This window comes from Rhinoraja longicauda, chromosome 1, assembly GCF_053455715.1.
Source record: "Rhinoraja longicauda isolate Sanriku21f chromosome 1, sRhiLon1.1, whole genome shotgun sequence".
In the NCBI taxonomy this organism is placed as follows: domain Eukaryota; kingdom Metazoa; phylum Chordata; class Chondrichthyes; order Rajiformes; family Arhynchobatidae; genus Rhinoraja; species Rhinoraja longicauda.
In genome coordinates, this window is record NC_135953.1 from 96,173,796 (window position 1) to 96,196,775 (window position 22,980).

General features: G+C 42.4%; 1 protein-coding gene across 32 annotated transcripts in view; it reads right to left on the minus strand.

Moving 5' to 3' along the window:
• The window catches only part of LOC144595313 (ankyrin-2-like), a 447,988-nt gene that overhangs the window by 383,090 nt on the left and 41,918 nt on the right, over window positions 1–22,980 (minus strand). For 2 of the 32 annotated variants that reach the window (XM_078402871.1, XM_078402749.1), the window contains exon 2: window positions 1,024–1,085. The exons of the other annotated variants lie outside the window; for them this stretch is intronic. In XM_078402871.1, the coding sequence (XP_078258997.1) occupies window positions 1,024–1,044 (21 nt within the window). In that variant the 5' untranslated portion in view covers window positions 1,045–1,085. The remainder of the gene's footprint in view (window positions 1–1,023; window positions 1,086–22,980) is intronic. 32 annotated transcript variants of the gene reach the window in all.

The window sequence follows — 22,980 nt, forward strand, 5'->3', positions numbered from 1 at the left end:
GTACTGCCAATCTCCTTTTTCAAGGAATTGGATGGGGAAAAAAGACAAAAAATCTAGATCACTAAAAATAAACCATGTCCAGCTCTGCACTATGAATCATATATTCCATATGCTTTCAAATGTTTTGCTGAATCATTTAAAATAATTCATTACTTGAATCATTATCTGTGGAAGGAATGGATAAACATTGACGAAAGGAAATCAAAAAGTAAAAACTGAGAGTAGCAGGCATGAATAGAAACATTTGACTGAAGGTTACCTCGTTTTCAATCTGTGGTATTGAACTAAAAGAAAATTAAGTGTAAATATGAACCTAAATATACAAATTATTCCAGTTGAATCTGTTGAATTGGCTTGGTGCATTTGGAGTCCTTGTAAAACGGATGTTTTCCCTATACATGAGATCATCTTTCGGTACAATCAGAAAAACCAGGAAATAAAGCGGATTCTATCCCTCCCCCCCCTGTAATTTGGAGTTGGATTGAAGTTGAATTGGCTTGGAGCAGTTCAGGTTCAACTCTACTTCACCTGTGCAACGCCAGAAGGCAAACATATGCTGCAATGACTTGACAGTATGAGGTCATCCAGTGCCATGGCACTGCGGCATCATATATCACAGTGTGCTTATCAAAGTTATTGGCCACATCATTCCTACATTCTGAATGTTAAAAAAGCAGGAAAATTGAGAGCTTTTACCTTGTACGGCACATTGCTCCTGCAAATTTAGATTTCTTGAAACGACTTTAAACTACTTACACCCATCATCTTGCCAAGACTAAGGCAATGTTGACACCAAGATGAGCACGATTTGCTTACATTTATATTTGTACTTCAAATAAGCAACAACATGTCCATTTTATTTGTTGAGCCGCATTTATTAATTCACAAACCTTACTAAAAAAAGACAAGGTCAAAAGGAATGAAACCAAAGGAACGGAAGCTGAGAATCCTGGATTTACCCAGAAATCTAGCAGAGGCAATTATTTGGGGCATCTCATTACACCAGAAAAATAGAACAGGTACCTTCTGTAACATGATGCTCATCTTTCCATGTCAGTTCCGTATAATAATGTTCATTTACTTACCTGCAAAAGAAAAACATAAATAATTAGACAAAAATGCAACTAGCAAATGATTAAGTTATTCCTCAGTTTCATTACTAGAAAGACAAAGAAAAAAAGTAACATTGACTAAATTAGCATTTTGATCATAATCACCAACCAAGCAAGATTTGAATACTTTACTCTATTGAACATAGAACAGCACAGGAATGGGCTCTTCGGACCACAATGTTTGTGCTGAACACATTGCCAATTGATCTAATTTGCCTGTACATGATCCATATTCCTCTATTCCATGCACTTCCATATGCTGATTTAAAAGCCCCTTAAATGCCACTATCACATCTGCCTCCACCACAACCCCTGGCATCCCTGGCAGTGCATTCCAGGCCGCCACTACTCTCTGTGTAAAAAACTTGCCCCGCATATCTCCATTAAACTTTTCCCCTCTCACTTTATAGGACATGTGTTGGACATTTCCATCCTGGGAAAAAGGTTCTGGCTCTTTATCCTATCTATGCCTCTCATGATTTTATACACTTCTATCAAGTCTCCCATCTACCTACAACATTCCAGAAAAAATAATCCGTCTATCAAATCTTTCCCTGCAGCTGAAACCCACTAATCCAAGCAGAATTCTGGAAAACCTCCTCTCCAAACCCTCCACGTCTTTCCTGTAATGGGACGACTAGAACGGCACGCAATTCTCCAAATACTTTTTGAGTAACATTTGTAAATCATATGATTTATCAGCATTACTCAGAATTTAAAAAATGGGGATGAATATTAAATTACTTTTAGATTACTTTAGTTTAGAGATACAGCATGGAAACAGGCCCTTCGGCTCACCTACTCTGCGCTAACCAGCAATCCCCACACACTAACAGTATTTTACACACACTGGGGACAATTTACATTCAAACCTGTACGTCTTTGGAGCGTGGGAGGAAGCCGGAGCACCCGGAGAAAACCCACGCAGGTCACGGGAAGAACGTACAAACTCCTCAGAGAAAAGCACCCAAAGTCAGGATTGAAGCCGGGTCTCTGGTGCTATAAGGCAGCAACTCTTCAGTGATTGAAGGCAACCACTTTGCTGCCTTCAATCAGTTTATTCTGGAGCATTCAGCTAGTTAATACGTATTTCTGAAAACACCAATTCCCGAGGCTTCAAAGTATGTGTACCTCATGCTAGAGTCTTGACAGCGAGTCTTTGGAGACTATCAGATTATGCAAGTCCGCACACAATATCAAATTATATGTTTTTTCATCAATAGACAGCAGAAACCAAGGCTGATGTTTTTACTCCACATCCCTCACATGTGTGTGAGCTCAACTATTAAGCCTTGCTTTCAATCTAACAGCCAATAAGAAGCTCAAGAAATGAATTTACACCCTGCCTCATAGATTTTCATTGGTTTCAGATCGGGCCTTTTAAGAATGAACTTACTGATTTCAAAAGCTAAGTAGAGAGTGGAGTTGTGAAAATTAATGTTCAATTGATCAGAGTTATGATTTCACCGTGACAGAGAAATGATCAGCGTGGCGTCATTCAATTCTAGAATAATCACCGATTCCACATGAAAATCATTCTCATTCATCATAAAGTAAGTGGTTGTGGGGTACTGAGAGCAAACTGCCTTGCAAGATTAAATATGCTTAAATATGCCTGTGTCCTTTGACATATAGCAAAAATGTTTGCAGGACCAGAATTGTTACTGATATTTTTACTTCACATCAATAAACTGTAGTACTAAAGTCCTCAGGAACAGTCATTTAAAAGGAATGAATACCAAATATTATTGCTAAATATTGAATATGTGTTCTATAATCCAAAAGGAAGCATCAATGATATCTAGTTCACAGTATCTTTCAAAGGCAAAAATCTCCACATTTTAAGTCACAGTTAAAAATTATATTGCAAATAATAGACAAATAAAACCTCTGGGTTAAAGGTTTAGCCATGGTTAGTTAGACTATCATTTAAATCTGTTCTCCATTGGCTTTTTGCATTTTAATGATGAAAGTGTTGTTTTCCCATATCCTACCACCCAACCTAGACAAGATCATTGTCATTTGACACTTAAAAGAACCAAAGCCCTCCGTAGAACTCTTCAGGTCTGAAAAAGGGTCTCGACCCGAAACGTCACCCATTCCTTCTCTCCAGAGATGCTGCCTGTGCCACTGAGTTACCCCAGCTTTTTGTATCTATCTTTGGTAAAGAAACTGTATGGTATGCATGCCCTCATTGTTTAGGGCATCAAATATCAGTGTCAGTAGGTCATGACACAGCCGCAATAGACTTTGGTTAGGCCGCATTTAGAGTATAGCGTGCAGTTCTGGTCACCTCATTACTGGAAGGATATGAATGCATTGGAGAGGGTGCAGAAGAGGTTTTCCAGAATGCTACCTGGATTAGGTGGTATTAGCTCTAAGGAGAGGCTGGACACATTTGGGTGTTTTCTCTGGAACACCAGAGGTTCAGGGAAGGACTGGAATATATTGATTTCAGCAAGGCATTTGACAAGGTTCTGCAAGGTAGGCTGCTCTGGAAGGTTATGGGATCCAACGAGAAATAGACGACTGGATAGAAAATTGGCTTTGTGGAAGGAAGCAGAGGATGATGGTGGGAGGTTGTTTTTCGGACTGGAAGCCTGTGTCTGGTAGTGTGCTATAGAAGTTGGAAGATCATGTTGCAATTGCGCAAGGCATTGGCGAGGCCACATTTAGAGTATTGTGTTCACTTTTGGTCACCCTTGTATTGGAAAGATATTGCTAAGCTGGAAAGGGTGCAGAGTAGATTTACAAGGATGTTGCCAGGACTCGACGGCCTGAGCTGTAGGGAGAGGTTTAGCAGACTAGAACTTTATTCCTTGAGCACAGTAGGATGATGGATAATCTTATAGAAGTGTATATGATCATGGGAGGAATACAAAGGGTAAATGCAGAGTCTTTTACCCAGAGGAGGAATCAAGAATCAGAGGATATGGGTTAAAGGTGAGGGGGGAAAGATTTAATAGGAACCTGAGGGGCCTTTGTTTTACACAGCATGTGGTAGCTAAATGGAATGAGTTGGCAGCGGACATAGTTGAAGCAGGCACTATCACATTTGGATAGGTACGTGGGTAGGAGCCAAACACTGGTAGGTGGGACTAGTGTAGATGGGACATGTTGGTCAGTGTAGCAAGTTGGCCAAAGGGCCTGTTTCCACACAGTGTGACTGACTCCCTATGACTATATAACATTAGCCATCTCCCAGTCTTCTGGCACCTCACCCATGGCTAAAGATGATGCAGGTATCTCAGCCAGGGCTTCTGCAATTATGGCTAGAGGCTCAATATCCGTCATCCAGAGCGCCACACTGCTGTCAGTCTTGCCCTTCACTCTAACAGGAACACGCAGGCCTTGACCATTCGTGATCTCACTTTTTAAAAGCCTGCCATTTGTCAGGCATCTGTTTGCCTGCAAGCAAACTACTCCCATCAACTTTTGCAAGTTCGAGCTTAGAACCGTTAAAATTTACCTTTAAAACTTTTAACTTGTTGATCAGTTGTGTCCTTTTCCACAACTTTTTAAAAGCTAATAGAACCACAGTCGCTGGTCGCAAAGTAGTCCCGTACTGACATCCCTGTTGCTTGCCCTGCTCCATTTTCCAAGAGCAGGTCAAGCTTTGTCTTCTATGTAACAGAGCCCTTTATATATTACTAGGGGAAACTTTCCTGAAAAACACTTGACAAATCCAACCCCAATAAATCTCTTAGCACTATGGTAGTCATGGTCTACATAAGGAAACAAAATTTCATCTGCTTCACTACTGCTTTAGATCCCACCCACCTAACAATCTAATTTTAACCCCCCCTAACAGCACAAGTAAATCTGCCTGCCAGTATATTGGATTTCCTGTGGTTCAGGTGTAACCTGTTTCTGTTGTACTGGTCACTTCAGCTCCAGAAGAGATCCCAATAGTCCAAAAATCTGAATCCCAGCCCCCTGTACTAATTCTTGAGCCAGATGTCCTTTCCTTCTATTCCTACTCTCACTAACGTGGAGTGAGGAATAATGACATTATGATTCTCATGGTCCTGCTTTTTAACCTTTTTGCCTAACTCCCAATATTCACTCGGTAGAATCTCATTTTGTTTTCTACCCAATTTGTGCCAATTGTAGAAGGACTTCTGGCTCTCACCCTTCCCTTTGGGAATGTTCTGAAGCAGAGTGGGTATGGCACACCAGCACCTCTAAAAAGTTGAAAGTTAGATAGTGCTGCATGAACAGTGTTAGGCATATCAGAACCTTTTGACTGCAAAAAAACTGACCAGAACTGTACACAGTGCTCCAACTGTGGCTTACCAATGTCTTCTGCAGCTGTTATCAACTCCATTGTTGAAGGCAAGTGTGCCAAACTGGTCCTTCACCACCGTATCTTCCCATGTTGCCACTTTCATGAAATTATGTATATTCCTTCCTCTGTTCTACACTCATGACTGCAAGTCCTGTTCTGGTTTGTTTACTAAAGTACAACATCTTGCACATTTTTGAATTAAACTCCATTCCTCCTCTCTTCGATCCAGTTGACCAAGATCCCATTGTAATCTTAGCTAACATTCTTCACTGTCCACTATACAATTTTAGTATCATCTGCAACCTTTTAGCCAAGTAAGATTTCACTGATACAAATAACATTTATGTGCCCTATATTGTAATTCTATTGCATAATATATACAGAACTAGAATGTAATTCACTTCAGAATGTAATTCACTCCAGGAGAGGTTGGACAAACTTGATAGATTTCTACCAGCTGCAGCACAGTGGTGCATCTGATAGAGCTGCTGCCTCACAGTGCCAAATCACCCGGGCTCAATCCTGACCTTGGGTGTTATCTGTGCGGAGTATGCACGTTCTCCCTGTGACCATGTGGGTTTCCTCTGGGTGCTCTGGTTTCCGGTCACATATCCAGACATCTGGATTTGTAGGTCAATTGTCCTCTGTAAATTGCCCCTAGTGTGCAGGGAGTGGCTGAGAGAGTGGGATAACATAGAACTAATGTGAACGGGTGATCAATGGGCAGCATGGATTCGGTGAAATATATAAGGTAGATAGAGTTTTCCCCCATGGTGGAAATGGTACAATAGACCAAATGGGGTGGGAGGGATGGGGGGGATAGTGTCCGTTATTATCGATTGTTTGCTATAACCGGGTAAGAGATTATTATTGCATGCAGTAAATAGAAAGAATTGCAGATGCTGGTTAATACCCAAAAGGACACAAAGTGCTGGGGTAACTCAGCAGATCAGGCAGCATCTCTGAACATGGATGGGTAACGTTTTGGGTTGGGACTCTTCTTCAGACTGATTCAGTCTGTTGAGTTACTCCAGCACTTTGTGTCATTTTGCTTTAAAACTAAGAGCGCTGAAGCCACTGATGTACATCAGCAAGCCCTTCTTCACCAGCTGCCGCACGGTCCAGTTGATGCAGTGTTGTTGCAGCTCATGTTGTAGCCCCTGCCACCGACAGGATGTTCTCAGTCGATGTGGACCCTCTTCCCTCTCACCAGTGTCACTTCTTTCTGTTGGCTGTCGCTTTGTCCACCCCCACCACCACCTCCTCCTCCTCCTCCCGTCGCTTCCGCCGTTCCCTCCTCCACCACTGCCTCCCCCTGCCCCCGGAATCGGCAACATCTTCCAAGGTGAGTATGTTGACCACTCCGGGGAAGAAGGAGGAGGAGGTGGCGGTGGAGGTGGGGGGTGAGAGGCAGAGTGGACAAAATGGTGGCCAACTGGAAGAAGCGGCAGCTGATGAGGAGGGAACCCCACGGTGGCTGAGGGCGTCCTGCTGGGGGCTATAATGTGAGCCACAACTGGACCATGTGGGCAGCTGGTGAAGAAGGGGTTGCTGGTGCACTCTCTACCCCCTCCACCGTCACCTCCTTCTCCCCCAGAGTCGCTGACATTTTCCACCTTGGAAGATGTTGGCACCTCCGGGGGAAGTGGAGGAAGAGGCCATGGCAGAGTGGACAAAACATTGGGAAAATGAAGGAGGAAGAGACAATGGGGGGGGGGGGGGGGGGGATGGACACAACGACGGTCAACAGAAAGAAGCAGCAGCTGGTGAGGGGGAGGGAGCCTATGGTGACCAAGTGTGTACTGTCGGTGGTGGTGGCCTGAAGAAAGTGCTGTTGGCCAGGGGCTACAACGTGAGCCGCAACAACAACCGCGCCAACCAGACGATGTGGGCAGCCGGGGCTGGAACAGGCTGGAACAGGCTGTGCAAGCCGAGGTCCATCCGTTATAACCAAAATCCATTATAAAGAGGTCTGTTAAAACTGTTAACTGAGGCTTGCATAATCTAGTCGCTAGATTTATTTTGCAGGATTCTTTTTTATATGCGGTTGTCTTAACATTTCTCCTTACTTCCTGTCACTCAGTTATATGTGTGATACTAATGGATCAGCACAAAGCTTTTCAGCAAAGTACAAAGTGAATCCACTGAACGTTGTACCAAGGTCACAGAGAAGTAATGATACACAAGAAATTGGCCCTGGTACACAGCTTCCAGAGGCCCTGGTCCACTCATTGCACTGTTAACCATCTGCTTTAGAGCAACATACTAAATTAAACAAGATTTTATGCTGTTGATGGCTGGGCAGATCTAACAGTCGCAGTTTTTCAGATTTCTTACTGCCAAAGATTCAGGTCTTAAGGAAATAATCAATAAAGGTGGTAGAAGCTGGAAAGAAAATAATTTGATGAATTTCTTTCAAAAAATAACATTCCGCTGTTTCCCAATTATTGGATTAAAGTGTTGTCATTGTTATATATAGTTCTATTTTAACCTGTTATTCAATGGGTAAATCATGTTTGCTTAATCTAATTCCAAATGAAATAAATGAGGAATCAAACAGGAAATCAAATCAATGATAGGAGGACTGAGGAAGTTAATGGAATAAGCAATCAGTATTACGTTCGAAGAGGTGTCAAAGGTCCTGATGTGTATGAAGGTAGACAAATCTCCCGGGCCGAATCAGATATATCCGAGGACACCGTGGGAAACTAGAGAAGAAATTGCAGAAGCCCTGGCTGAAATTTATGTGTCGTCATTAAATACAGGAGAGGTGCCGGAAGACTGGGGGGTGGCAAATGTTATGCCTCTATTTAAGACAGGCTGCAGGGAAAAGGCTGGGAACTATATGCCAGTGAGCTTAACATCTGTTGTTGAAAAGTTACTAGAGAGTATTCTGAGAGATAGGATATACATGCATTTAGATGGACAATGGCTGATTAGAGAGAGTCAGCATGGTTTTTTACATGAGAGGTTGTGTCTCACGAATCTGATTGAGTTTTTTGAAGATGTGACCAAAACGGTTGATGAGGGCAGAGCTGTAGATGTTGTATATATGGACTTCAGCAAAGCATTCAACAAGGTTCCACATGGTAAGCTGCTCTGGAAGATTAGATCGCATGGAATCCAAGGTGAGATAGCTGAATGGATAGAAAATTGGCTTCATGGAAGGAAGCAAAGGGTAATGGTGGAAGACTGCTCCTCGGACTGGAGGCCTGTGACCAGTGGTGTGCCTCAAGGTTCCGTGCTGGGCCCATTACTGTTTGTCATCTATATCAATGATTTGGATGAGAACATACATGGCAAGATTAGCAAATTTGCAGATGATAATAAAAGTGGGTGGTATTGCAGATAGTGAAGATGGATGTCAAAAATTGTGGCAGGATTATGATCGGTTGGCCAGGTGGGCTAAGGAATAGTTGATGGAATTGAATACAGAGAAATGTGAGGTGTGCAATGTGTGCAGTTCTGGGCGCTGTATGGAGAGGGTACAATGAGGTAGGTGCCAGGACTCGAGGGCCTGAGCAGGAGGAGGTAGTTGAGGCAGGGACTACCTAATTATTAATACTTAAAAAGTTATGGAGTTGTGATCGCCATCCCCAGATGCTTTATCCACTGCAACACCAGTCAACAGGCCAGGCTCATTTCCCAATACAAGGTCCAGTATGGTCCTCCTTGAGTCGGACTATCAAGATACTTTTTAAGAAAACAGTTGGTGGTGGGTGAATGGAACGAGCTGCCGGAGGAGGTAGTTGAGGCAGGTATTATTGCAACATTTAAGAAACAATTAGACAGGTACATGTATAGGTTTAGAGGAATATGGGCCAAAAGCATGCAGGTGGGGCAAGTGTAAATAGGACATGTTGGTGGGTGTGGGCAAGTTGGGCCGAGAGCTTGTTTCCACACTGTATGACTTGATGAATCTCTGACTCTACAAGATATAAAGCACCATCATTAGCATTGCAGGTTGCAGACCCATTGTAATTGAAAGAAATTATTGCAATAGATAATGTGGGTAGAGAATGCGAGACAGCTCTTTGTTCAGGACCATGGTGGAAAAAAATGTGAACAGATAAATGGTTCCGTTTAGTATAATTATTTGCCATTACTGAAATTAGATAAAGAATGGATGCAACGTGAAAAGTGGTTTGAACCTAGAACTTGCTATCTCAAAATCAAAAGGTTTTCTTTGTGCCAAGGCTGATGTTGCCATTAGGATTTCTGAAAATCTATTAGGTGTTTGAATATTTCAAGTAGATCCTCTCATAATGTATTTGGATCTAATATAAATAACCCTAGATTTCCAAGCCTTTAATTGATTTCAATTCACTGATACTGTCAGAAATTACAGCACAGCAACAGGCCCTTCAGCCCATGTCGACCTTATTTTCCATCTGTACTTATCTTATTTGTTGGGATTTGAACTATGCCTTGCCTATTTAAATATTTATCTAAATGCTTCTTAATCTCATGTAATTGTATCAGATTCCACCACCTCCTCTGGCATCACGTTGCAGCAATCAACCATTCTCAATGTTAAAAAGAAATTGCCCCACAGATAGATCTCCTTTAAAACTTCGACCTTTCACCTTAAACCTACGACTTATTATTTTGGATACTCCTCCCATAGGAAAAGAATTTTGACTGTCGGCATGGATATGTTGGGCCAAAGGGCCTGTATTCGTGCTGCATGACTCCAACTACCCTATCTGTGTCTCTTGTAATTCATCAGATCACTGCTCAATCTCCTTTATTCCAGAGAAAACAAACCCAGCCGATCCAATCTCCCCATAACTAAAGTCCTCTCATCCAGGCAATATCCTGGTGAATCACCTCTGCATTCTCTCCTGCCCAATCACATCCTTCCTGTAGTGTGGCACCCTGACCTGCGTACAATACTTCAAGTGCACCTTAACCAGTATTTTGAAAAGTCCCATGTTCTTCTATTCTATGTCCTGATCTATGAAGGCAAGCATGAAATATGTCTGAAGAAGGGTTCCGACCCAAACAGTCACCTATCCATTTTCCCCAGAGATGTTGCCTGACCCACTGAGTTACCTGAACATTGTGTGTCTATCTATGAAATAGTCCTTCTTCAGCACCCTATCCACCCGTGTGGCCACTTTCAGAAAATAATGGACCTGGTATAGCTACTGCCTCTCAATGCTCAAGACCTGGGTTCGATCCTGACTTCGGGTACTGTCTGTGTGGAGTTTCCACGTTCTCCCTGTTATACATGGGTCTCCTCAGGGTGTTCCGGTTTCCTCCTACACCTCAAGATGTGCATATCTCTAAATTATCCCTCGCTTGTTAGGAATGGATGAGAATTTGGGATAAGAATGAGTGATCAATGGTTAGCGTGGACTCACCTGCATGCTCATGGGCCGAAGAGCTTGTTTCAATGCTGTATCTCTTAACTAAACTAAATTAAACAAAACTACTCTGTTCTTTTTTTTAAACTTAATTTGTGCATAATTAACTTCTGGAATAGGATACCCAAACTGATTCAATGTTTCATATAATATCTCAGGATTTAGTGATTGTGCCCACAGGAAGTACTGGTGTTTAAGAGAATAATTTTCAGCTTAAGTGACCCGATAACCTATTAGGACAAATTCTACCTAACAAGTCAACCTACTTCTGTTTCAATTAAATGAAAGTTTTTCTTGTAAGCAAACAAGTATTGTGTAAACATGCAACGCACAACAAGGTTGAAGAAGAAGTTATCTGAGATAACAATGTGATCCAGATGAACTCAGGAAGTGAGCCAAGAAATGGCAAATGGAGTTTACTTCAGACAAGTGCAAAATGTTGCATTTTGCAAAGTTAAACCAGGACAGGACTTGCATGGTAAATGGTAGGTCCCTGGAGAGTTGTGGAACACAGAGACCTCAGGGTACAGGTAGTTAATTCCCTGAAAATGGTTATTATAGATAGACAGGCTGCTTGGCATGCTTACCTTCATTGGTCAGGTCATTGAGTACAGGAGTTGAAATGTTGTGTTTTGATTACATGTTGTTCGCCAGACCAGTTTGATTATTGTGTGCAGTTCTGGTCACCCAGCTACAGGAAGGATAGCATTAAGTGGAAAGGGTTCACAAGTTCTGGGAACAAACTGCTTGGTATTTTTCCTCTCCATTTTCCCGCCAAACACCGGAGGGCCAAACACCCAGCCGAGGCCCAAGACCTTTCCATACCTCTGGAGCTACCTCTCAGCAAACGCAGACATCAATGACATAATACACTAATGCCTCCGGATGCCCAGTACAGCTTTCAGTTATCAGGAAAGAAGATCAGAGCCTCAAACCTGACCTCAGCATCATGGTCTACTGGGTAGTGATGATCCTCAACATCCTATGTGCTTTGGGGACACTGACTATCTACAGAAAGCATTTCATATCACTGGAATATCACCAAAGCTGTCTCCACAAGTCCTCCAAATCCATTAACAGTACAAATTAACCAACATCAGTATTCTAACTCAGCCCAATGTCCCTGTCATTAGGGTTTTAGTTACAGTCAACCCACTTTGATGATCGGGTTATGGTATTTCCAGAACTTGACTCCAAAGGCAGGCACTCTATTCACTGAGTGACAGAGAGAAATAGGCCCTTTCGCTCTCAGAGTTCATCAACCTTCTACTTCATATTAATTCTACATCAATCCTAATTTTAGTCTTTCCATGCTCTCAGGTTCTTAGAATTAGTTCCCCACGGATCCTACAACTCATATACACCTTGAGTCATTTACAGTGGCCTATTGCCACAGCATTTACAGTGGCCAGTTACCAACCTGCACAACTTTGGGATGTGATGGGAAACCAGAACAACTGGAGAAAACCCATGCATAGGGTTTAAACATAGGGAGAATAAGCACACCTCACACAGATCACACCCAAAGTCAGGATTGAACGCAGGTCTCTGGCACTTTAAAGCAGCTGCTCTACCAACACCCTTCTAAGTTATTTTCGTGGCAAGAGATTTATAAAAAGGGATATGTATCAAGCAAAAAAAGCAGTGTTGCTGGAGGAACTCAGCGGGTCAGGCAACATACATGGAGGGAAATGGACAATCAATATTTTGTTTAGAGACCCTTCATCTGGACTGGAAAAGGGGAAATCATAAAGGCATTCGACAAGGTTCTGCATAGTAGCCTGCTCTGAAAGGTTAGATCTCATGAGATCCAAGAATAGATAGCTGAATCGATAGAAAACTGGCTTCATGGAAGAAAGCAGAGGGTGATGGTGGAAGGTTGTTTTTCGGACTGGAGGTCTGTGACTAGTGGTGTGCCTCAGGGTTTGGTGCTGGGCCCATTGCTGTTTGTCATCTGTATCACTGATTTGGATTGATGAAGAATGTACGTGGCATAATTAGCACGTTTGCAGATGACACATGTAAGGTGTTGCATTTTGGAAGGACTAACATGGGGGGTCTTATACAGTGAATGGTAGGGCTCTGGGGAGTGTTGTAGAACAGGCAGGTATGGTAGTCAAAAAGGCTTATGGCACATTGCCCTTCCTCAGTCTGAATATTGAGTGTAGATGCTGGGAGGCTATGTTGCAGTTATACTGTATAAAACATTGGTGATGCTGCATTTTGAGTATTGTGGAAATGGTGCAGAGAGGATTTACGAGGATGTTGCCAGGACTTGAGGGCCTGAGCTATAGGGAGAGATTGAGCAGGTTAGGACTCTATTCGTTGGAGCGCAGGAGGATGAGGGGTGGCTCCTGTAGATCCCTTTGATGGTGGAAAGGACCCATGATGGACTGGGCAGTGTTCACCCATCTTTCCCCCTTCACAAACCTATGCCTTCTGGTTCTCGATTCCCCATCTCTAGACAAGATACTCTGTGCATCTATCAGATCTATTCCTCATGATTTTATAAACCTCTATAAGATCACCTTCGTCCTCCTGTGCTGCAGGGAATAGAGTGCCAGCCTGCTCAACCTCTTCCTATAGCTCAAACCCTTGAGTCCTGGCAACATCCTTGTAAATCTTCTTTGCACGCTTTCCAACTTGAAAACTATCCTATAATATGGTGCCCAGAACTGAACACAATACTCCAAATACTCAGTGCTCTGACTGATGAAGGCTAAAGTGCCAAAAGCCTTTTTGACCACCCATCCACCTGTGGTGCCATGCCACATGTTAGACTTTCCAAAATCACAATTCTCTGTTTTCCATCAACCATTCCTCAGTCCACCTGCTCAACCAATCAAGACCCTGCTGTATACCAAAATTCAGAATTTTACATCAAAATTCATATTATGGCACGTAATGCAACTTTTCAGCAAAAAAAAGGTATGCATGCCAAATGCGCATATGCGTTGCGCTACATTCATGTGTGAAAAACGACTATTATTTCCAACAGTCTGTAGTTCTTGGACTACAAGTACAATGTCAGGCATATCATGAGTATATTCTGCTATTTATAGAAAGGTTATTGAAAGGTTATTTATAGAAAGGTTACTTTTTGCAACACAAAGAAAAAATTGTTTGCGAAAAAATGTGAGGCGAAATCGGAATGGCAGAAATGCAATAAGAAAGCGGAAACTTCCCGCCAAATTCGGAAGGGTTGGGAGGGGTGTCACAGGCCTCCAGTCTGAAAAGCAACCTTCTACCATTACCCATTGCTTCCTTCCACGAGCCAATTTTCTATCCATTCAGCTATCTCTCCTTGGATCACATGTGATCTAACATTCCAAAACAGCCTACCCTGCAAAACCTTGTCTTTGCTAAAATCCACATATACAACGACAACTGCCCTCATCAATCTTTTTGGTCACATTTTCAAAAGACTCAATTAGATTCATGAGATATGACCTCCCACATACAAAATCATGCTGACTATCCATAATCAGCCTTTATCCATCTAAATATACGTATATCCTATTCCTCAGAACACTCTCCAGTAAATTTCCGACTACAGATGTTAAGCTAACTGGCCTATAGTCCCCAGCCCTTTCCCTCCTGCTCGTCTGTATTTAAAGACCACTCGCAGGGCTCTCGCAATTTCCTCTCTAGTTTCCCACTGTCCTCGGATATATATGGAAGACTTTGCCTTCCATCACAGTGAGGGTATGCCTAGAGCAATCACTGTGATGGCTGTTTGTGTAAAAAATTATATCTGTGTATCTTGTGCTTTTTAATGTCTACTGCCGGACCCTGACGTGAGAGGACGCTGGCGTTGTGTATTCGCCGCTTTTCCGTCAGGATAGTTTGTCTGTTTGTTTCTATGTTAATTGTTTTTGTAAAGCGCTTTGAGCATGCGATAAGGCGCTATATAAAATAAATGAATTATTATTATTATTATTATATGATACGACTCAGGAGATTTGTCTACCTTCATATGCATCAGGAGCCTCAGCATCACAAAGGTGCAAAGAACTTGGCAGTGCTGGTGCAGGATTCCCAAAAAGTAAATTTGCAAGTCGAATTAGTAATAAGGAAGTCAAATGCAATGCTCGCATTTATTTCAAGAGGACTAGAAGATAAAATCAGGGATGTAATGCTGAGGCTTTATAAGGCACTGGTCAGCCCACATTTGGAATATTATGAGCAATTTTGGGTCCCATATCTGAGGAAGCATGTGCTGACACTGGAGAGAGTCCAGAAGAGGCAAACGAGAATGATCCCAGAAATGATTGGGTTAACATATGCTGAGCGTTTGACGGCACTGAGCCTGCACTCGCTGTTATTTAGATAGATGAGGGGACACCTCATTGAAACTTTCTGAATACTGAAAGCTCTGGATAGAGTGGATGTGGAGAGGATGTTTCCACTAGTGGGAGAGTCTTGGACCAGAGGCCATAGCCTCAGATTAAAAAGACGTACCTTTAGGAAGGAGATGAGGAGGAATTTCTTTAGTCAAGGGCTTGTGAATCTGTGGAAATGATTGCCACAGTAGGCTGTGGAGGCCAAGTCAATGGATATTTTTAAGGCAGAGGTTGATCGATTCTTGATAAATACAGGTGCCAGGGATTATGGGGAGAAGGCAGGAGAAAGGGGTTGAGAGGGAAAGAGATCAGCCATGATTGAATGGCAGAGCAGATTTGATGGGCTGAATGGCTTAATTCTGCTCGTATCATTTATGAACACTTATGGACTGCTCTAAGTTCCTCAGTCCTCCCGTTTTTCCCCTTAAGAGGTTTCAATCTCTGGATTACCCCTTTCACCTCTAGATCTCAGGCAATTGCACCCTCTTACTCATTAGTCTCTGTTCTCCAACCTTCACCATTCCTCCATTTCACCCAGGTTCTGATCAAAGTTCTGGACTGCTGGTCCTCTCTTCCCATTCAACCTGACCCCTGCAAAAACCACCCTTAATGTGCAATTGCGAATGCACAATTAATTGCCAATTGACCATTTTGTGCCTGATGCTTTCGACCTCAGAAGCTATTGAATTTTGCAACGGCAGGCTGACCACCTAAATATTTCATGAGCAATTGCCCTTTATCAGGCTTTCAATAACCCAGATCAAGGCCATATCACTTCAATACTGAAGTAAATGTCGGGTTGATGGAATGGTAAAAGCTTCCAGAAACTGAAGGTAAGCAACTCTTACATTAAATTAGGAAGAAAGTGATCAAGATCAAGAAAAAGCTTTAGATAATAAAAAATCAATAATAAAGTTATTTCAAAGAAATGGCCTTCATTGTGTGGAATATCTTTGCAATTAAATAATGAATAATAAATGATGCATGCATTATAAAAGTGCCAAACTTAAAGTACAGATATATAATTCCACAACCAAATGTAATCATATTTTAAGTGTTATAGTGTTCCTGTTAAAGTGAGTGAAACATTTGAAAGCTCTACGCCAAACATGACGCCAAGCTAAATTAATCTCATCTGCCTGTACATGATCCATAGCCCTCTATTCCCGGCATATCCATGTGCCTATCTAAGAGCATTGCCAATGCCACTATCGTATTAGCCTTCAACACTACCCTGGCAGCACATTCCAGGCAGCCACCACCTCCAGTGTAAAAAAAAATTGTTGGGTACATCTCCTGTAAACCTTGCCCCTTTCACATTAAAGCTGTGCCTCTAGTCTTTGACATGTCCATAAATGTGTCATAAAGTCATACAGCACAGAAACCGGCATTTCTGCCCAAATTGTCCATGCTGACCAATTCTACACTAGTCTCCGTTTGACCCGTATCCCTTAAAACGTTTCTTATTCATATACCTGTCCAAATACCTTTTAAATGTTGTTATAGTACCTGCCTCAAATACATCTACCGGCAGCTCGTTCCATATACCCACCACCCACTATGTGAAAAAAGTTGCCCCATCAGATTCCCATTACATTCTTCCTCTCTCATCTTAAACCTATGTCCTCTGATTCTTGCTTCTGCAACTCTGGGTAAAAGACTGTGCATTCACCCTTTCTATTCCCCCATGATCATATATACCACTACAAGATCACTCCTTGTCCTCCTCTGTTCCAAGACCTTGCCTGCTTTCCCAGGTTGGGTAGACTTAACCTGCAACTACAGCTCAAACACCTCAAGTCCTGGCAACATCCTTGTAAATCATCTCTGCGCTCTTTCTAGCTTAACAACATCCTTCCTTACAGCAGGGTGACCAAAACGGAACACAGTACTTTGGCGCAGAATCAGGCCAATTGCCCCATCCAGTATACTCCGCCACTCAATCATGGCTTATCAAATCTTACCAAACATTGAAGTCAGCCCAACTGGCCTATAGTTTCCCCTCTTTTGCCTTGCTCCTTTCTTGAACAGTGGAGTGACATTTACAATATTCCAGTCCTCTGGGACCACTCCTGACTCTAGTGGTTCTTGAAAGATTACTACTAATCTCCACAATCTCTCAAGCTACCGCTTTCAGAAATCTGGGGTATAGTCCATCTGGTCCAGGTGACTTATCCACCTTCAGACCTTTCAGCTTGTACAACTGTAAAATAACAACCCAACTTCTAGACTCAATACCCTGACTGATGAAGGCCAATGTACCGAAATCCTTCTTGACCACCCTGTCTACCTGTGATGCAACTTTCAAGGAACTATGTACCTTTGCTCCTAGATACTTCTGCTCTACAACACTCCCCAGGGCTCTGCCATTCATTGAGTAGATCCTACTCTGATTTGACTTCCCATAATGCAACACGTCGCACTTATCTGCATTAAACTCCATTAACCATTCTTCAGCCCACTTGCCAAACTGATCAAGATCTTGCTCTAAATGTTGATAATCATCTTCGCTATATAAGACACCATGTGTTACAGCACTTACTTTGTGTTTTAATTGTAATTTTAGTATCATCTACAAACTTATTAATCATGTCATCTACATTCTCATCCAAATTAGCTGGAGAACCCTGTGTCATATAGTCATAGTGTCAAACAGCCTGGAAACAGGCCCTTTGGCCCAACTTGCCCACACCGACCAACAAGTCCCATCTACACTAATCCCACCTGCCTGCTTTTGGCCCATATCCCTCCAAACCTGTCCTGTCCATGTACCTGTCTAATTGTTTCTTAAAAGTTGCAACACTCCCTGCCTTAACAACCTCCTCTGGCAGCTCGTTCCGTATATTCACCAACCTTTGTGTGAAAGACCACCCTTGTGGTCTAACCAAAGTCTATCTGTTGCTGTTTGTGTGGCCACTTTCAGGGATTTATGGACTTGGACCTCAAGATCCCTTTGTACATTAAACATATACTTTCCCTTTGCATTCAACCTCCCATTGTGCAACACCTGAGGCCAAGTCTTTGGGTATTTTTAAGGTGAAGATTGAGAGATTCTTGATTAATAAGGGTGTCAAGTGTTATGTGGAGAAGGCAGGAGAATTGAGTTGAGAGGAAAGGACAGATCAGCCACGATTGAATGGTGGAGGAGACTCGATTGGCCAAATGATCTAATTCTGCTCCGATGACATGAACTTCTGAACCTCACACCTACATGGATTGCATTCCATCTGCCAATTCTCTGCCCATTTCTGTAGTTGATCATCGATCAATATCCCATTATATACATTGACAGCCTTCCTCACAGTATGCAACTCCAGCCGTCTTGGTGTCACCTGCAAACGTACTAACCAATCCATCTACATTCATGTTTGTCATTTATGACAAATAACAGAGGTCCCAGCACAGAACCTTATGGAACTGCATTGGTCACAGACATGCAGCCTGAATAACACCCTTCCACCACCACCCTCTGTCTGCTATTAGTAAGCCAGTTCTGAATCAATACAACCAAGTCACTGTAAATTTACCCACCATCCTATACTCAGTCACCTACATCACATCCTCTAAATATTTGATCAACCTAATAAGACATGACCTGCTGCATACAAAACCATGCTGACTCTCCCTAATTAGCCCATTTGCCTCCATATAGGAATAAATCCTATCCAAATGTATCCTCTCCAATAGCTGTGAGGTTCACAGTCCCATAATTCACTGGATTCTCTACTTCCTTTCTAAAACAAAGGAACAACATTGGCTACTCTACTGTCCTCCAGGACCTTGCCTGTGGCTGGAGAAAATACAACGCTCTTTGTCAAGGCTCCAGCAATCTCCTCTCTTGCCTCTCTTTATAACCTAGGATAGATTCTATCAAGCCCTCGGGATTTATCCAACTTAATGTTCTTCAAGAGTCACAACACCACTTCCTTAGAACATACAACAGTACAGCACAGGAACCTCACTTCAACCCACAATGTTTATGCCAAACATAATGCTAAGTTGAACTAAATTCATCTGTCTGTACATGATCCATATCCCACTATTCCCTGCACTTCCTTGTGCCTATCTAAAAGCCTCTTAAACACCATTATCATATCTGCCTCCACCAGCATTACTGGCAATGCATTCCAGGTCCCCACTACTCTGAGTGAAAAAAACTCCTGCACATCTCTATTAAACTTTCCTGCTCTCGCCTTATAGCTATGCTCTCTAATGTTGGTTATTTTCACCCTTGGAAAAAGTTTCGGATTGTCAACCCTATGTATGACTCACAAAATGATATATATTTCTATCAAGTTTCCTCTCAACATCCCAGAGAAAATAATCTATTCAACCTCTCCCTAGCTGAAGCCCTCTAATCCAGACAGCATTCTGGTAAATCTTCTCTTTTATTTCGCACTCCTCTTGTGTATTAATATTCTCCACACTGATCTCATAGTCGTCCATGTCCTTCTCCTTGGTGAATGCAAGTGCAAATTACTCACTAGTATCTCGTAAATTAATCTAATTTTCTATATTTGAATGAAAGACTGGATTTTTTTTCCTGGTTAAGAATGGTGCCAGAAGTGTATTGAAACTGGACTTCTGTTTGATTCTGCCTTATTTCTAAGAGTCATGAATAGTTTTAGAACTCTAGTACCATAGAGATTTGCTGTCCAGTCAAGTCCATTCCTGTCCATGCTGGTCACAATTACTATTTAAAGTACTGGCGCGGTACGATGGCACGGCGGTAGAGTTGCTGCTTTACAGCGCCAGAGATCCGGGTTCAATCCTGACTATGGGTGCTGTCTCTATGGAGTTTTACGTTCTCCCCATGACAGTATGGGTTTTCTCCAGGTGCTCCGGTTTCCTCCCACACTCCAAAGACATACAGGTTTGTCGGTTAATTGGATTTGGTAAGAATTGTAAATTATACCAGGTGTTTAGGATAGTGTTAGTGTACGGGATGATGGCTGGTCGGTGCGGACTCAGTGGGCCAAAGGCTCTATCTCCACACTGTTCTCTAAACTAAAAATGAATTTACAGTTTCTTGAGGAGTAACTGTGCAGATCAAGTGTTTATTCAAGTACTACTTAAATATGATGATTTCTCACATCCATCTTTCAGGCAATGAGGTCTATACCAGCATTCGGTATAAAACCTTGTTCCATTACAAAACAATAAAACGTTTGTAACTAATTGTAACTAATTGATTTTTTGTTGTAAAAGATCATTGAAACTGAAAAAAAAAAATCATAGTGGAAAAAAATAAATAAGACTGAGGCACAAGAAACTGCAGATTCTGGAATCTAGAGCAAAAAACAACATGCTGAGGAACTTTGAGGCAGCATCTGTGGAGGGAATGACAGTCTGAAGAATGCTCCTGACCAGAAAGATTATCTGCCCATTCACAAATGCTGTATGACCCGCTGAGTTTCTCCAACATGTTTTTTGCTGAAAAAAACCCTCAATTTTACTGTCCCAATCATGTTCATACGTGATAGGAGCAGAATTAGGCCATTCGGCCGATCAAATATACTCCGCCATTCAATCATGGCTGATCTATCTCTCCCTCCTAACCTTCCTCTCCGTCTTTCTCCTGCCTTCTCCCCATTGCCCCTGACACCCGTACTAATCCCCAGGTATGAATCCTCATTTTGAGCTGGTATAAGATGGGAAGGAATAAGATTTCCCAGTGCTTGTCTAGACACACAGCAGAGTGACAGATGGACCAGCAGATGTCACTCAGTCTGTCCCAGATTCAATGGGTATACACATTTTGCATTTACCTCTCTGGAACCATCTGTATAAACAACTTGGTGTCAACCTGTTCTAAATAAACTAATTGGAAATATTGATTAAAAAACTGTCCAAATATTTCATTTCTCTTATGAAATATTTCATAAGAGAATGTATTCACAGTTGTGATTTGACAAAGTCCCAGATGGTAGACTGACCAGAAGGTTAGAACACACGGGATCCAACATAAGCTCGGTGAATTGGATCCAAAATTGACTTGATGAGAGGTGGCAGAGGCAGATGGAATTTAATCCCGACAAGTTTATGGCGATGCATTTTGAGAGGTCCCATGGGAGGAGAGGACACATACAGTATATGGTAGGGTACCAAGGAATGTTGATGAACAGAGACCTTGGCGTTCAAGTCCATAGTTCACTCAAAGTAGTTGCACGGACAATAGGGAAGCGAAGGCAGCATATGGCATGCTTGTCCCCATAGGGCAGGGCATAAAATGTAAAAGTTCGATGCTATGTTACAACCGTACAAAATATTGGTTAGAGTGCACTTGCAGTATTGTGTATAATTCTGGTCAGTACACTGGGTGGCGCCACCAGCAGTGGCTGCCTCGCCAACAGTCTGCCTGTCCTTTCTTCTTTTTTGTTATTTTTATTATGTGTTAAAAAGTATGTTTTAGTGTTTCATGGTTTGTTTTATGTGGGGGTGGGGGTTGGGGGAAACTTTCCTTCAATCTCTTACCTCGATGGAGATGCAATTTTTTTCCGTATCATATCTCCATACTGCGGCCTAACATTGTGGAGTTGGCGGCCTTTCCTGGAGAGTGACGGGCTCTCCAAGCCGTGGGATTTTAACATAGTGGAGCTTGCGATCTCTTTGCCGGGGATCGAAGCTCCAACGCGGACCCCCGTGCACTTTAACATCGTGAAGCCTGCGGTCTTTGTTAAGAAGAGGCCGACTCGGGAGCTCCAAGCGGCGGAGAGAGTTTCAAACGCCCCGACATGGGAGTTTCAATCACCCCGACGGGGGCTTCGATCGTCGCCTGCGGGGGCTTTGATCGCCCCGACTGCGGATGGTTTGATTGCCCCGAACACGGGAGAACAAAGAGGAAGGAGATTGAACTTTATCGTCTTCCATCACAGTGAGGAATATGGAATCCACTATGGTGGATGTTTATGTTAACGTTTATGTGGTTATGCGTCTTGTTGCTTTTCACTTAGTATGGCTGTAATTTCACTGTACCTTAATTGGTACATGTGACAATAAACTGGCCTTGACCTTGACAAAAATAGATGTGACTGGCTGGGAGATTTATCCAGGAGTTTCACCAGGATGTTGCCTGAACTGGAGGGCTTGAGTTATCTGGAGAGATTGCATGGGCTGGGTTTGTTCTATCTCGAGTGCAGAGGATAAGGGGTGATCTGACAAAGCTATATAAGATTATGGGAGGCTGAGATTCATTGATATCTGGATTCATTGAATGTATTGCTGGAGGAGGTCATGGAATCAGAAGCAAATCATTATGTTTAAGAAACAGGCACTTAAATAGGGAAGACATTGAAATATATGGTCCCAATCTGGGCAAATGGAATTAGATTTGATGGGCAAAAAGGTTGGCATGGATGTGATGTTTTCTGTATAGTATGCTGTGATTCTCTGATTATGTTAAGCTTATTATAGGCCGATAAATGTAAAAGGTGGAAACAGCACCAATGTTTTCCCATTGGACTATTTGTTCTACACAAAGCGCTACAAATTTGCTAAAATGAATCTAACGCATCCTCATCAACCTGTCTGTGACAGACACATTGGTAAGAAGTATCGCAGAGCTAACGAAGGTCAGCTGACACAGAGCGGTTCCTTTACCTCGAGTTCTCTTTATCAAATCTGGGATTGCTAGGTTCTTGATTAGGAAGGGCATCAAAGGTTATTGAGAGAAGGCAGGAGAATGCAGTTGAGAGGGAAAAATAGATTTCATTTAGTTTAATTTAGAGATACAGCATGGAATCAGGCCCTTCAGCCCACCGAATCCCCACCGACCAGCAGTACCAGCACATTAACACGATCATACACACACTAGTGGCAATTTACATTTATACCAAGCCAATTACCTAACAAACCTGTACGTCTTTGGA